Raw genomic sequence first — 13,283 nt, 5'->3', positions numbered from 1 at the left:
AAATATAAATTATAGTAACAGCAATTTACTAATTCTGTTGTACAGTAATGATATGAGACAACAAATACTGTACTCTAATTTTGGCGTACAATCAGGTTACCACCAGGAGGCACTGCCACCGATCTTGAACTGCCATACTGGTACATTGGATGATTTATCAAATTTCTTTGAAGATAAATTTTCTGTGACCTTAATGTGGATTTTTTGAAAACGAAATAATATTAAAATGCATCGCTCAAATGATCACACGTATAAAGTCAGTGTATGTTTTAATTGTGTGGGTGACTTCGGATGAAAAAGAACCTGAACAAGGAACATAACAAACAAAACATAACTACATATGTAATTTCTGTCTTTTAATGTACACTTTCTGCATGCTGTTTAATCAAATTTCAGTTTCGTTGAATTGGTTAGAATTCCTGTTGACGTGAAAGGTTTTTTCCCAGCCCAGTTTCAGCCGCTAGTCAGACTCGATTGACACTTGTCACAGTGAACCAGCCCACACGTCTACAAAAGTTTCTTCCAAGAAAAGGTACCATGGAAAACGTCGGAATCGAGCGGATATGTGACGACATTTGTACGTTTAGCGCTATTTAAACGGAGCCGTCAACGCTTCAATTTACTTTCTATATAAATTGGAGCTTCGCCATGATTTGCTGTAACGCGCATGCGCACAGAATCGGACCTTAAGCGATGGCGAAATTCCTGCTTTTTATGCAAGGAGGACCAACCTGGGAAGCCAAGTTATCTCGATAGAATTGACCACTTAGGTGAGCCTTGACCCAATTAAACGGTCTTTCGGCTTCACTCGGAAGCCTTTTGAGACGAAAAAGAGAGATGAGGGTTTAAAAAAAAAAAGAAGCTTCGTCTCGTTCACTATTAGCAACGTAGCATCAGACGGCTAACATTAGCATGTCCCCCAACTCTCTTCTTATTTGGCTTGTTGTTTTGTAATCGCGAGCGCACACTTGTACAACTGTTGTTGTTTTTTTCTTTCGTCCAGGTGGTGTGGGAGGGTTCGCACCGAGGGGGAAGCTGCTCCTCTTTGCAGCCCGCTGACGTGGACGGCAGAAGGAGAGAAAAAAAAGGCGACAAATTTCAGTGCGGTGCATCGCTTTATCGTCCAACAACCGTCTGATTGAGTGAGTAACGTTAGCTGCTCTCTTTTGACACTACACACTTCCCCCATTTACCATGAGTCATCGTTTAAAGCAGCATTTGGAAATAAAGTGACATATACAAACGGTTTGCACCTGCTAATGGTTCCCGCAGCCTGCGAATAATAATATGACACCTGTAGCTAGAATAATCATAGGGCTTGGCAAAACAAGTAGTCCTGTAGAAGCACTGCAACCGATAATTGCGAAAGATGCGAAACCGAAATTGTAAAAATAAATAAATAAATAAAAAGATCACCAATGATGACAACACAAGTGTGGCGTAGACATATTAATGTATGTCTATACTATACTGTAAATCAGTAAGAAATCAAAGTAAAGCGCATATTATAACCGTAATGCAAACAAATCTGTGGCTTTAGCACTTCAACATATCCCATTTTTCATGTTGCGTGAAGCATGACATGCAAACACGTGGACTGCACTTCTTAAACACTCAGCGTATTTATCTTCATCAAAATAAACACATGTAAATAGCCTACATTGAAAAACAAAAACATCCTGGCGATCTTCAGTAATGTCACGCATGCTAAAGTAGGAAAAGTAAGATTATACTGCTTATATGAAGTAACGTTTTCCGATTTCAACAACCAGCAGCCTGCGTTGAAAGCGGCGATGGCTGCGCCTCATTGATTAAATGACGAGCAATAAACAATCCGTCTGTCTTCATTTTCATTCATGAAATCAGACGCCACATCATATGGCCACCTACAGATGTATTTATCCTCGGAATGTATGACAATTTATCAGGGCGCTTTCATTTTCAAATCATTTGGGCGGAGAATATGTCAGTAATGCCCTATGTGCAAACCTCAGAAACACATCAGTCAAACTTTTATTGTACATGTGCGGCACACATTACACTGTTGTGGTTGCGCACACGACAGGTCGTCTATTAGCACAGGCACTACAAGTATTTATCAGCCTCTCTCTCTCTCTCTCTCTCTCTCTCTATCACATCATCACAATTACGAGAATGAAGTTGTTTGCTTTCAAGGTTACAGTGGTTGCATTATGAGAGTAAAGTTGTCTATTTTTTTTAGATATAAAGGTGTGTGTGTGTGTGTGTGTGTGTGTGTGTGCGCGCGCGCGCGCGCGCGCGCGTGTATATATATATAATTTTTTAGGTTAATGTCAAAATACGAAGACAGCTGGAGTGAGAATACACAGGTCTTGGCAAGACAAAGTGGCAAAAATAATTAAAAGTCAAACTCAGGGAAAATTAATATTAGGGCCACACTAATAGGAAAAAAAATAATTACAACTAATATTCTTTTAGGATAATGAATATTCTTATAATAAAGGTGTATATTTTTTAAGATTACAGCTGTAATATTACCCAAATAAAGTCATATATTTTCAAGATAATGAGTCATATATATTTTTGTTAAAGGACATTCTATTATAAGAATAAAGTCTCGTGGAGGAAAATATGCATTTTCAAGAAAAAGGTCTAAAAATGTCTTTTTGTTTTCTAGATTCAGTTTGTAATATTCCGAGAATAGTAGTATTTTTCCAGGAAGCTATTTCTGACATTTTCTTTTTTTTTTTTCAGCTGTAAAGTTGTAAAATTACAAAAATGAACTTCTAGATTGAAGTCATGTTTTGCTAGACAATAATATATTTTCCCAAACAGTCATCTACAAAGTCACATTTAAAGATTAGGCATAAAATTATTGTTTTGTTTTCCAAAGTATTACACGTTTTTTTTTTGTGTTTTTTTTTTAGATTATTCGTAATGTTATGAGGGAAATTTGCTTTTTTTGGGGGGGGGTGTGGGGGTGAATGATTGAAAGCCATGTTTTCCAAATGCAAAGTCTTATATATTTGAATAAAGTTTCAATATGATGGGAATAAAGTACGTGACAACTGTGTGGCACCAAACCTCATAGTTGCACTGAATAGCATTATAAGTAGGTGCATAACAGGTTTCAGCCAAACCATCCAGTAGTACCTGAGAAGTAGCCTTAGCAGTGTAATGACGTCAATCTATTACAAAATCCTTATAACCATCTTTTTTTTTTTTTTGGCGGGGGGGGATCATTTTCATATGACATAATGGGTTCAAATGCAGTCTGTTTTGTACGGTGCCATTGCGTGCTCTGAAAGACGCCCATCAATAAAATGAAATGTTTTTATGATTATTTTCACTTTCACACTGCGTGTTATGAAACTGAGAGCCACGTGTCACTTATTTCTGTCAGGTGCAGTCCACACTCCTCAATGATGATATACATTGGTCACATTTTAATCCAGCTCTTGACATGTGAGGGGACACGCATTTCCTCTTTTAATTGCGAAAGCAGGGATGGAATCAAGTCACACAAGTAAATCTCAAGTTGTGGCATTCGAGTCTCAAGCAAGGCTCAAATCTTTTTGTCACTTAACCGTTTTTTTTTTTTTTTTAATGAACTAATTTCAAAACCACCCTTAGCCCATGCACTCTTTTTAACCTATTTAATTTTCAAATCATATTCATCCCAAGTTCCGTTTTTAGCAGATTTATGCCTGATTTTAAAACCAACTACTTTATTTACTCTCTTTGTAATCCACTGTTTCTAACTATATCGATAAACAAAATAGACGTGCGGCTTGAGAGTCGACGCCTGAACGTCAGCCGCCCTCAAATTTTTGCATCTGATCAAACTGGATCATCAATGCCTTTGTGTGAAATGTGCTTTTTTTTTCGTATTATTATGCGAAAATATATTTTTTACAAACTACGTTGATTTCTCTATTAGGCCTCTCGCACACCAACCGATGCAGATAGAGAGGCTAATGAAGAGCATTAGCGTCGCGGTGGAATAACCTGCAGGCAATGGATATTTGATTATGAACGGTGGAGCACCACATGTGGGGAGACAATATAATAATACTCGCCAGCATATATTCTTGATCCTCTGAAGAATGACTGATATTACTGTGGCTTTCTGAGGGGTGATGTTCTTATCTTTACATCTGCATTGCACTGCCCCCTGGAGGCCAAGTCACACGCACCAAAATGAGCAGAATTGAAATGACATGCAAACCGTTTACAATCGGGGGTGAGTGTGGTTGGCGGGGGTGTTGGAGCCTGGAGCGGATTAATGGCATTTCCATTCGTTTCCCTGGGGGAACATGATTTGAGACACATGTGTTTTGAGTTCCGAGTGTTGCCGCAGAACAAAAAAAAACAAACAAACTTGGATCTCAAGGCACCACTCTGGTAAAGTAGAAATACGACATACAGTACCGCAACATGGCTTGGCAGTGGGTGGCCGGATCTGGCTCGGTACCCGGAAATGTAATTTTGCAACGTTGCGGCGCTGTTTACCTGTATTTCAAATCTCGAATCGCAGCGCAGTCAAAGCATGCCAAAGTGTTGGATTCGGAGAAGGTGTCAGGTGTTGTATTGATTTTTGGACTGTTGCGTAACGTCAAAAAGTCGGCGGGCCAGCTGATTGCAGGCGTCGGGGGCCAAAGAGGCGCTCTGCGGGCAGGCCTTCCGCCCACCCCTCGCATTTCAGTTCATTGACCGTCGCATTGTAAACGCAGCCGTGTTGTTTCAGCTTAAGACTGGGAGGGGCTAAAGCGAACAGATAAGCCAGATCACTGTGAGCTTTAGGAGCGCAGGCATACCGCACTGTAATTAGGTTCAAGGACATACGATTCATCTCTCTCACTGGCATTTTTTGGAAAAGTTTCACATATTCTGTCCTCCACTGAAAGCCTCCTCATTGTTTTTTTTCCAGAATGAATCCTATTACGCATGATTCAAGTACCTTACCTGAGTGGTCTTGAGCTGGTGTGCAATCGCTCTCAGTTGAGCAATGTGTGCATTTCCTTCAGTACTTTTTCCAGGCTGATTGATTTGATCCTCTCAATGGAAAGTAGAAATGAGCCCTTGATAACTAGAGTGGTCTAACTCCACAATCTTGTCTCTTTTTGCATTGACACCATAATTCTATTTTTGATACTATACCTGTAGAACATACCTTGACATTCGTCCTGAAATGATACCGTGGCAAACACCTAAAACATCAGTAAAAGGCGTGGACTCAGAAGGCAAAATATGCAACTTCAAATTTGTGATAATATTAACCCTAATATTGGGGAATGGAGAATGTGATGTACGTTTCCTTTTAATACAATTAAATGGAGAATTGACACACAGCCACTCTGGAAGCAAAACAGTAAATGACGCGGTATCTACAGTTTTTATAGACGCCGGTACTCTTTTCGGACCGCTGCATCATGAAACCTAACAAATGACATGTCTGTGGCAGTAAATTCGCCTAAAGTAAACACTGCGCCTTTGTTGCAGGAGACCCTCTCTAGTGGTGTGAATGAGGGAAACATGGCAGACCACACCCCGCCTCTGGAGTCCGGCCAGCTTCTCAGCCCTGAACTCCCCATCCTGGCGTCACCTCCGCCTCCAGCCATGGTCAACGGGGATGGCCCCCAGCAGGTACACTCACGCCCATTTCACATTGTCGCTGAGGGTCCCCCATTTTGCCCCCTTTCTATCCCTTTGAATACCACTGGATCTCATATGCGAGTAGGCGTATCCCTGGGGGTACAGTGCAGTGAAAAAGTATTTAAAATCCAAACCTACTTGTCCCTGTGTGAAAAAGTAATTGCCCCCTGAACCTAATAATGGGTCTTGCCACCCTTGGCAGCAATAACTGAAATCAAGTGTTTGTGATAATTGGTGATGAGTCTTTCACATCGCTGTGCGGGAATTTTGGCCCACTCTTCTTCGCAGAATTGCTTCAACTCCGCCATATTGTAGCGTTTCATTTTCCATAAGAGAAGTACCAAAACATTCAATAGCTGCTACTCAACTTTCTGCAATAAGTCAGTTTTCACACAGCCTGTATAAGTCGTCATGTTCCCTCATTTTTTTTATCCCCCGTGTCCGTCAACGTTGTGGGATGTCAGCATGGAAGAAGCCAGTTTGCGGCACTGCAGTTATTTATAGAAGTGTCTGACGTCTTCTGCAATTTGAGGAGAGATGTCAATTTGCAGAATGTTGCACGCACAAAGTGTTTTATTCTAAATTGGGTCTGCAGTATGGGTAGTAATGGGGTATATTAGGTTGGAAAATCTTCGGATTAGACGAACCTTCGTCACGTCTTCGTCAGTCTGATATTGAAGAAGTGTCATCATAGCATATACAGTACTCACTAATCAGATGAGAGCTGCTCAATTTGTCATCTTGTGAAACCTGACGCGCCCGGCCAATTGTTTCAGATGCTAAAAACATGCAGATTACTCAGAATCACTCCTGAAACACCTCAACCGGATTTGATGACGAATTTCTCGAGAAGCAGATGTGCGTCTGTTAACAAGCACAGCTCCCTGAGTGGGTATCGTATAATGTAGCATTTTTTTGGGTGAGGGTGAGGGGCTTGTTTATTTTACGTGCCAATTTAAGTGAGACCGAGTGGCCGTGATGTGAGGGCTGTCGTTATTGGCTGCCATGATTTCTGCAACTTCCCAAATAGCGCGCGGTTCGTATATACCCTACTGCTTTTTCCATCGTCACTTCCATCTTGTGCAATTTGTTCAGATAAGGCTCACTAATATTAGCCACGGTCCATGTGGCTTTCCAGCCGTCCTGTCATTTTCCACAGCGGAAAAAAAAAAAAAAAGTCATGCCGCGCCGCGAGGGTGATCTCACGGAATTCGGCTGCCTTGTTGACGGAGAAAAATAAGAGGTCGCCCGATTGCCTGCGCACGTCACGCATCCGTGTGCTTAACGTTTTATGCCAGCCAGAGGAATAAAAACACGGTTTTACCTTCCCGGTTGACGTCATCGCCGCACCTCCTGTTCGGGCCAATTTGAGCTGCTGCGTGTGCATGACTGCTGAAGGGCACTGAAATGTGTTCTCATGTGGCGTAATAGCACGTATCTGATAACATGACTGTGTTTGTCTTAACGTACAGACAGTCACCTCCCTTAGATGTGTCAATATTTAAATCAATGATTGACAATGTGACAAACAAAACACCTTGACATATTTCCGGAAATAGTGGCCAGGGAGAATTAGATCAATCAATTGCACTTATTTGGAATCATATCAAAGAAATAATATTGGGATAGGGAAGGAGCCCTGCGCCCTTACTGTTGAGAGGCTGAATTTTGAGAGGATTTTGACAGTTTTTTAAAATCCCACAAGGTCTCAGAATGATTAATCAATGAGTTTGCTCATCGTTTAGGTGTCGATAAAGTGATTCATCCATGCACTTCGAGCTGTCGCAGTTACATACGGGAACGTCACACTAAAATTGAGATGGTTTACGTCCCGCTGTTTTCTTAGCAAAACAGTCAAGATGTTCAGATTCACACTTGGTGCCCATTTTTGTCCTGTTGACATTCAAGGCGGCATCTGTTTCAGGGATTAATGAGTGAGGCATTAATATTGGAGGAAGTCCGGTAATTCCTAATCCAGTCGATTTATCGTAACCGTCACATTTTGTGTTTTAGGAGCTTTCCGCCAAAGGTCTGAGGTGTGTACATATCACGGCGACTGGACCCAGTGGGGTAGTTTGGGCCTGACAAAACAGGGCAGGGCTGCCGTGACGCTGAAAATCTGTGACGGCTTCACAAATCCGACCCCTCCGCTGCCCCCGCCCCCCAACCCTCGCTGACCTTTTACTTTGACAAGCTGCAAGGACACTTCCACCTCCGTTCTCCCGCATCCAGTCTGGGCTGCCGCGTATTTGCGCTCAACTGGAGCGGTGATTGTGAGTCAGGGACGAAGCCACTGTCATGGGGTCATTACCTGGGATGATTAGAGATCACTTTGTTTACAGCGTGATTCACCGCTTCCGTCCATTAACTGTACCCCCACGCCCTGGAAGGTCTTCCTGCGGTTGCTAGTGAAAGTGGCGACAGATGAATCTCTGTAAATTTTTAAACCTAGCTAATGGCTCGTGGACTCGGTTGCTTTGATTTAGTTGATGGTGTGCAGTTGACTTTATTTTTCAACCATTGTGCTCACGGCTTCTCATTCGACCCAAGGTTTGAAATAAATGGATTCGCTGCACAATTTGAAAGTCAAAATTACCGTTTGGCAGCTCCTTGAAACAGATTGAAAAGCAGAGAGAATCAGATGTTTTTTTTTTTTTTCCTTAACAGTTGAACCGCAGAGACGTTTTCAAAAAGCTTTGCTTTTGCTTGCGTCACATATTCGCGGGAAGCAGGATGCAAAAGCTATTTTTAATTATTAATTTATTTTTGTCAGTCTGGGTGGCTCAATTGCAACCTGGATTATTTATTGATTGATTGATTGATTGATTGATTGATTGATTGATTGATTGATTGATTGGGCGACGTGACCTCAGTCCGAACGGAATGGTCGCATGCATCCATCTCATCTCTATTTCATCCCTGCACTTTGAATATTTTATTCTTGGACACTATTCTTCTTGTCAAGTCAAAAATGACCTTGTAAATATCGGGTGAAATTCAATTCAACTTAAAATATAACTTAGTCAATGAAAGTAAAGTAAAATAAGAATATATCAAAATCATGCCAATTAAAAAGTAAGCAATAAAAATAACTACCAGCTCTTGCTGGTGTGTGTGAGTTGGCCTCTTAGGGGCAGTATGGTGCTGTGCATGAAAGGAGTACACGCTTAGAATGAGAAGAAGAAAATCTCGATTGAGGTCGATAAATAGAACTCGTTTTTTTTCATAGAATAGGCAGTCGATGTGCCTTTGGGTGTTATGTGTTCCCTGCAGCGTTTGTGTTTTGAATATTTGTTATTTGAACGAATATCCGTCACAGAATTTTATGCCAATTACCCATTCGCGTATCAATGGGATTTTGCATTGACTTTAGCATTAGCATTGGCGATCTGTTTCAAATGAAGGATGTACTTATTTATTTTATCATTAAGCATCTTAAAGCACACTGAGGAGAGGACAGACTCACATCTACGTCACGCACGCTTACTGCACAAGAAACGGTTCACTTTTGATGAATTGCCCAACCCTGGGTGTGAGTCAGGCGAGCATAATTGATCGCATTTTAATTGTGATCATGGTTTTTCGCTGCCATGATTAAAGTGACCCGATTGTCGCTGTTAGTTGCACTTCAATTGCAGTCTGGGCGGCATAATCAAGCCTTTGTGCAACCACCGGGTGATCAAACACATGGTGAAAGCTTCCTTTAGATGCCTAAGTAACCATCAAGCACACCCTGCAGTGGGAGCCTTAAAGTCAGTCGGTGGCCTGATGAGCCTCAAGTCAAGAGAGGAAAGTACAGCAAAAATTAGAGATTCAGGTGCCTCATGGTGAAAAGCGAGTGCCTCCAAAGGGGTCAACGTCCACAGACTGGACTTTGTAAAGATACTCTCTCATGGTATATTTAGTATTTATTCTTTCCGAGTTTACCCCCCTGACATCTTATTTACTCAATGTTTATGGAATAAAAATATAGATGTTTTAATAATTATGATTACAGAAGTGCTCCAAATAATTGATTCTCTTTTTGGCCATCATCGTGTGTGTGTGTGTGTGTGTGTGTGTGTGTGTGTGTGTGTGTGTGTGTGTGTGTGTGTGTGTGTGTGTGTGTGTGTGTGTGTGTGTGTGTGAGAGAGAGAGAGAGAGTGGCGAGGGTGAGTCGGTGCGCATGTGGGAGAGCCCCCTATTTGGCACCTATTTTGTGGAGGTGGCCAGCGTGTGACTCAGCAGTGTTTTTTTGGACACTCCCTTTTCTTGGCCAGAGAGAGAGAGCAGGGACATTTTTCTCTATCACATTTTGGATCTAGTTTCAGGAAAGCCCAGACACACCAATGTCCAAACAAAGCAAAATCAATGTTTTCTTTTGTTTGTGTGCAAAGAAGCTTTATTTCTGGAGCACGTTTCATACAAGGGGCAACTTGTATGGCAGCGTCCCTAAAAGAATGTACAAACAGCATCTAATGACATTCAAAAGCGAAGTAGATAAAATTGCTCAATGAACGTACATTGACATTTAATCAACTCTAGGCTCCACGAATTGTTGCGTGCTCTTTTAATGTTCCATGTAAATTTAAAGTTTGAGTGAAAACATTGACAGAAAATCTAAAAATAAATGCCAGAAGGATGCAAAGAGGTGACTTGATGAAAAGTGAACCGCAAATGGGCATCACTGGACTTTGAGCCCAGTGTTAATAGCATGCTCATTTTGTCTAACGATGCATTAAACCGATGACTCGTCCCGCGCCACGCAGACGGGCACAGTTTGACGTCCTTCATGCTCATTGATGGGAGCATCTCATCGGTGGTTTGTTGCTAAAAATATCTTTAATCTCGGGCTTTATAACACATCTCGGAAAGATTCTTCCTTTCCAATGATGTTATTCAATCATCTGTTTCCCAGGGATGATGAAATGGGTTTGAATCATCAATCCTCGCACACGCAAGACCGTGGCCGGTTTGTCCCGAAACTGGCAGGCTCGTTTATTTATTTATTCTTCCCCTACGAACACCCCCTGCCTCCCCCGTGGCATTTGGCTGGCTTCCTGTCCTCCAGCTGCCGTTGTCGCACTGGCGCACAGTAAACAATTAAAGAGGAACAAATGGTGAGAAACCTGAACTCTGAGTCAGAGGCGGCAGCGACACGTCAGCGCCCAGAGCCATGAAATTATGCAGCGGTGGTTGTAAATCGAATGTGTGTCACTCTCGGCGACCTGCGGTAAGCGTGTAGCAGGGGGACAGGGTGGCAGGGGTGGGAGGTAATGAAATACAAATACTTCATGACTGTACTCAAGTCCATTTTTCTGCGATATGTGTTGAACTTGAGTAGTCTTTTTAAAAAAGTTTTTGCTTCTCCAGTTGAACACAGATATCTGGACATTCTACTCCCTACTAAATGGACTTAGTGCTTTTTCCCCAACCTCTGCGGATCATAACATGATGTAATAAAAAAGGGGGGAAAACCACAAAAAACGTAAAAACAGGGACAGCACTGAGCGACATGGAGGAACACGAACCAGGTAGCAACAGCGCCAATAGCGAGACCGTTCCGGAGGACCAAGATATTTGCCATCCGTGGCCTTATTTAAGAGAATCGCCGCATGTTGTCAGCTTCAAGAATGACTGGCTGCAAATGCTTTGTGTCTCTCGCCAACATAAAAATCACCAGCTTCTGGCGTACAAAACTAATCAGAGAAAGGACATGCAGGTAAGGTGATTTTTTTTTTCCCATCAGTTATCTGGAGCTAATTTTGCATTTATTCTTATTATTTTTTTATCTGCTTGCAAGCTTAGCAAAGCTCTGGGAACGCGTTGCTTTGACGACCTCAAAGGCGTAGCCAACATTAGCTCGCCCCCGGTTATTTGTGGCATTGTGACAAGTTCTAAAAATGGCTATTCTGTTAATTCACAGTAAAAGCATGTTTTTTACTTTTGTACTTAAATTACATTTCAGAGTCTGTCGTTTTTACTTTGGACAAATACTGGTGTATAAAGTGGGTGCATTGCATCAGGTGTTAACACTGTGCCAAACAAGCCATACACCAAACCATTTGAGTGGCTAGCTGTGGTGTCCCCTGATAGGGAAAGCCAAAAGTCAGTTCTGTTTTTGCTTCCTTCTACCTCCCACCTACAGTTGGCTTTATTTATTCATTTAAAATAAAATACCATCGATGCTCGAATGGTTGAGAAAAGTCACTAAATGCACTGCCGGTATCTCTAAGTTGGCAAAACTGGAGAGAAGCTGTTGCTCCACCGACACTTGTACCTATCAAAATAAAAGCAGTGCATGCATCAAGTTTTACTTTGACGTCTGTATTGCTCGGGAAACGGCAATAAGGTTGAGTTGTTTTACCTCAGTTAGTTTAGCTTCATTTTAAAAAAGGTTTCTTTTGTGAACGATTATTTTATTTTTTTCCATTTGCTCATCAGGGTTCGTAAAAGGTTGCAAAGATGTTGGCAGACAGTTTTTACTTGTTCCAGTTTTTCTTGTGGCCAAGAAATGTTGAACCCAAAATTTGCTGCGTTCACCGAGCCAGCGCCACGGAATTCATTGACGGTTCGTCGTGTTCGACCTTTGGAGCTTGCACACTGCATTGTTCCCACGAGTCATCGTTCATCTGCTTTCATGCACACTTTCCTCTGGTCGCCTAAGTTAATTATAACGGCCCGAAAATGAGAGCAGGAAGCTGGCGCTGATCAGTGTGCAGCCATTTGTGTGAGGATTGAAGTAACCCTGCTGTTTCGGTTTCTCTCTTTACCTCTACCTCGGCCAAATTCAGATGAGAGTGCTCACTTCGTCAGTGGCTCCGTATTTGTTGCGCAGACACACTGCTGAAAAGTTTAAATCTTTGTACTTCAAGTCTTTAATCAGAAAAAAAAGAAGGGGTTGGAGGGGGGACACTAGCTGATCCAGTTTGGCTCCCCTTTGACTTGTGGTGTCAGAACGGGTTGGAAACCAGACAGCTGGAACACTCGGCTAATTTGACTTGTGTTCAAGTGTAACCGCATATTAATGCCCCACCGCTACCAAAATTAATTAGGCTGACTTTTCTCCGCTTAGAGTCATCTGACGCCATAAGCTCATTGTGCTTGGATGCTCCTCATTGCAGCGGGGCAGCTATTTTTGTTTAATTCCTTTAAATCCGGCTTTGATCACTTCACGCGGAGTGAAATAAACAGCGGGACTCCCATTTAAATTCATGTGAATGAGCCGCTCGTGGGTGCCAGCAGCATCGCCGTGTTTGTGTGTGCACACGCTTGGGCTTGGCACGGGCTACTCCTGCCTGTCGCTTTAAGGTACGACGCGTTGAGGATGAATGAGGGCAGATGTTGTAGCAGCAGTCGCTACGCAGGAGCTGGCTTGAATGCGACGCTCCACACGTTTCATTCAGTCTCATTCGACTGCCGCGACCTCGACATCCAAAGTTGATCAATCCGTTCCGTGCATGTGGTTGACTCCCAAGTCCTCCCAATTCTGAAGCGATGACCAAACCAAAGTCCTAACCTTCACATTTCAAATAAGTCCCAAGTTACTGTGGCAAAAATTTAAAACTCGAGTCTTCACTCAATGTCGAGCAAGTCAAGTCATTTGTTGGGTTAGGCAAGTCATGAGTCACGTCTTACTGTGTGTGTGTGTGTGTGTGTGTGTGTGTGTG

The 13,283-nt window shown here is 42.3% G+C and overlaps 1 protein-coding gene across 3 annotated transcripts in view; it reads left to right on the top strand.

Moving 5' to 3' along the window:
• Positions 1–438: 438 nt before the first annotated feature.
• Positions 439–13,283, top strand: part of fndc3a (fibronectin type III domain containing 3A) — a 44,441-nt gene continuing 31,596 nt past the window's right edge. The window contains exons 1-3 of one of the 3 annotated variants that reach the window (XM_019887329.1): positions 439–532; positions 1,004–1,142; positions 5,482–5,625. In XM_019887329.1, the coding sequence (XP_019742888.1) occupies positions 5,515–5,625 (111 nt within the window). In that variant the 5' untranslated portion in view covers positions 439–532; positions 1,004–1,142; positions 5,482–5,514. Of the gene's footprint in view, positions 533–586; positions 771–1,003; positions 1,143–5,481; positions 5,626–10,959; positions 11,336–13,283 lie in introns of those variants that run through there. The other 2 variants (XM_019887328.1, XM_019887327.1) reach the window with 2 other exon arrangements.

This window comes from Hippocampus comes, unplaced genomic scaffold, assembly GCF_001891065.2.
Source record: "Hippocampus comes isolate QL1 unplaced genomic scaffold, H_comes_QL1_v1.1 scaffold194, whole genome shotgun sequence".
Taxonomy (NCBI): domain Eukaryota; kingdom Metazoa; phylum Chordata; class Actinopteri; order Syngnathiformes; family Syngnathidae; genus Hippocampus; species Hippocampus comes.
This window is presented reverse-complemented; position numbering and strand designations above follow the sequence as displayed.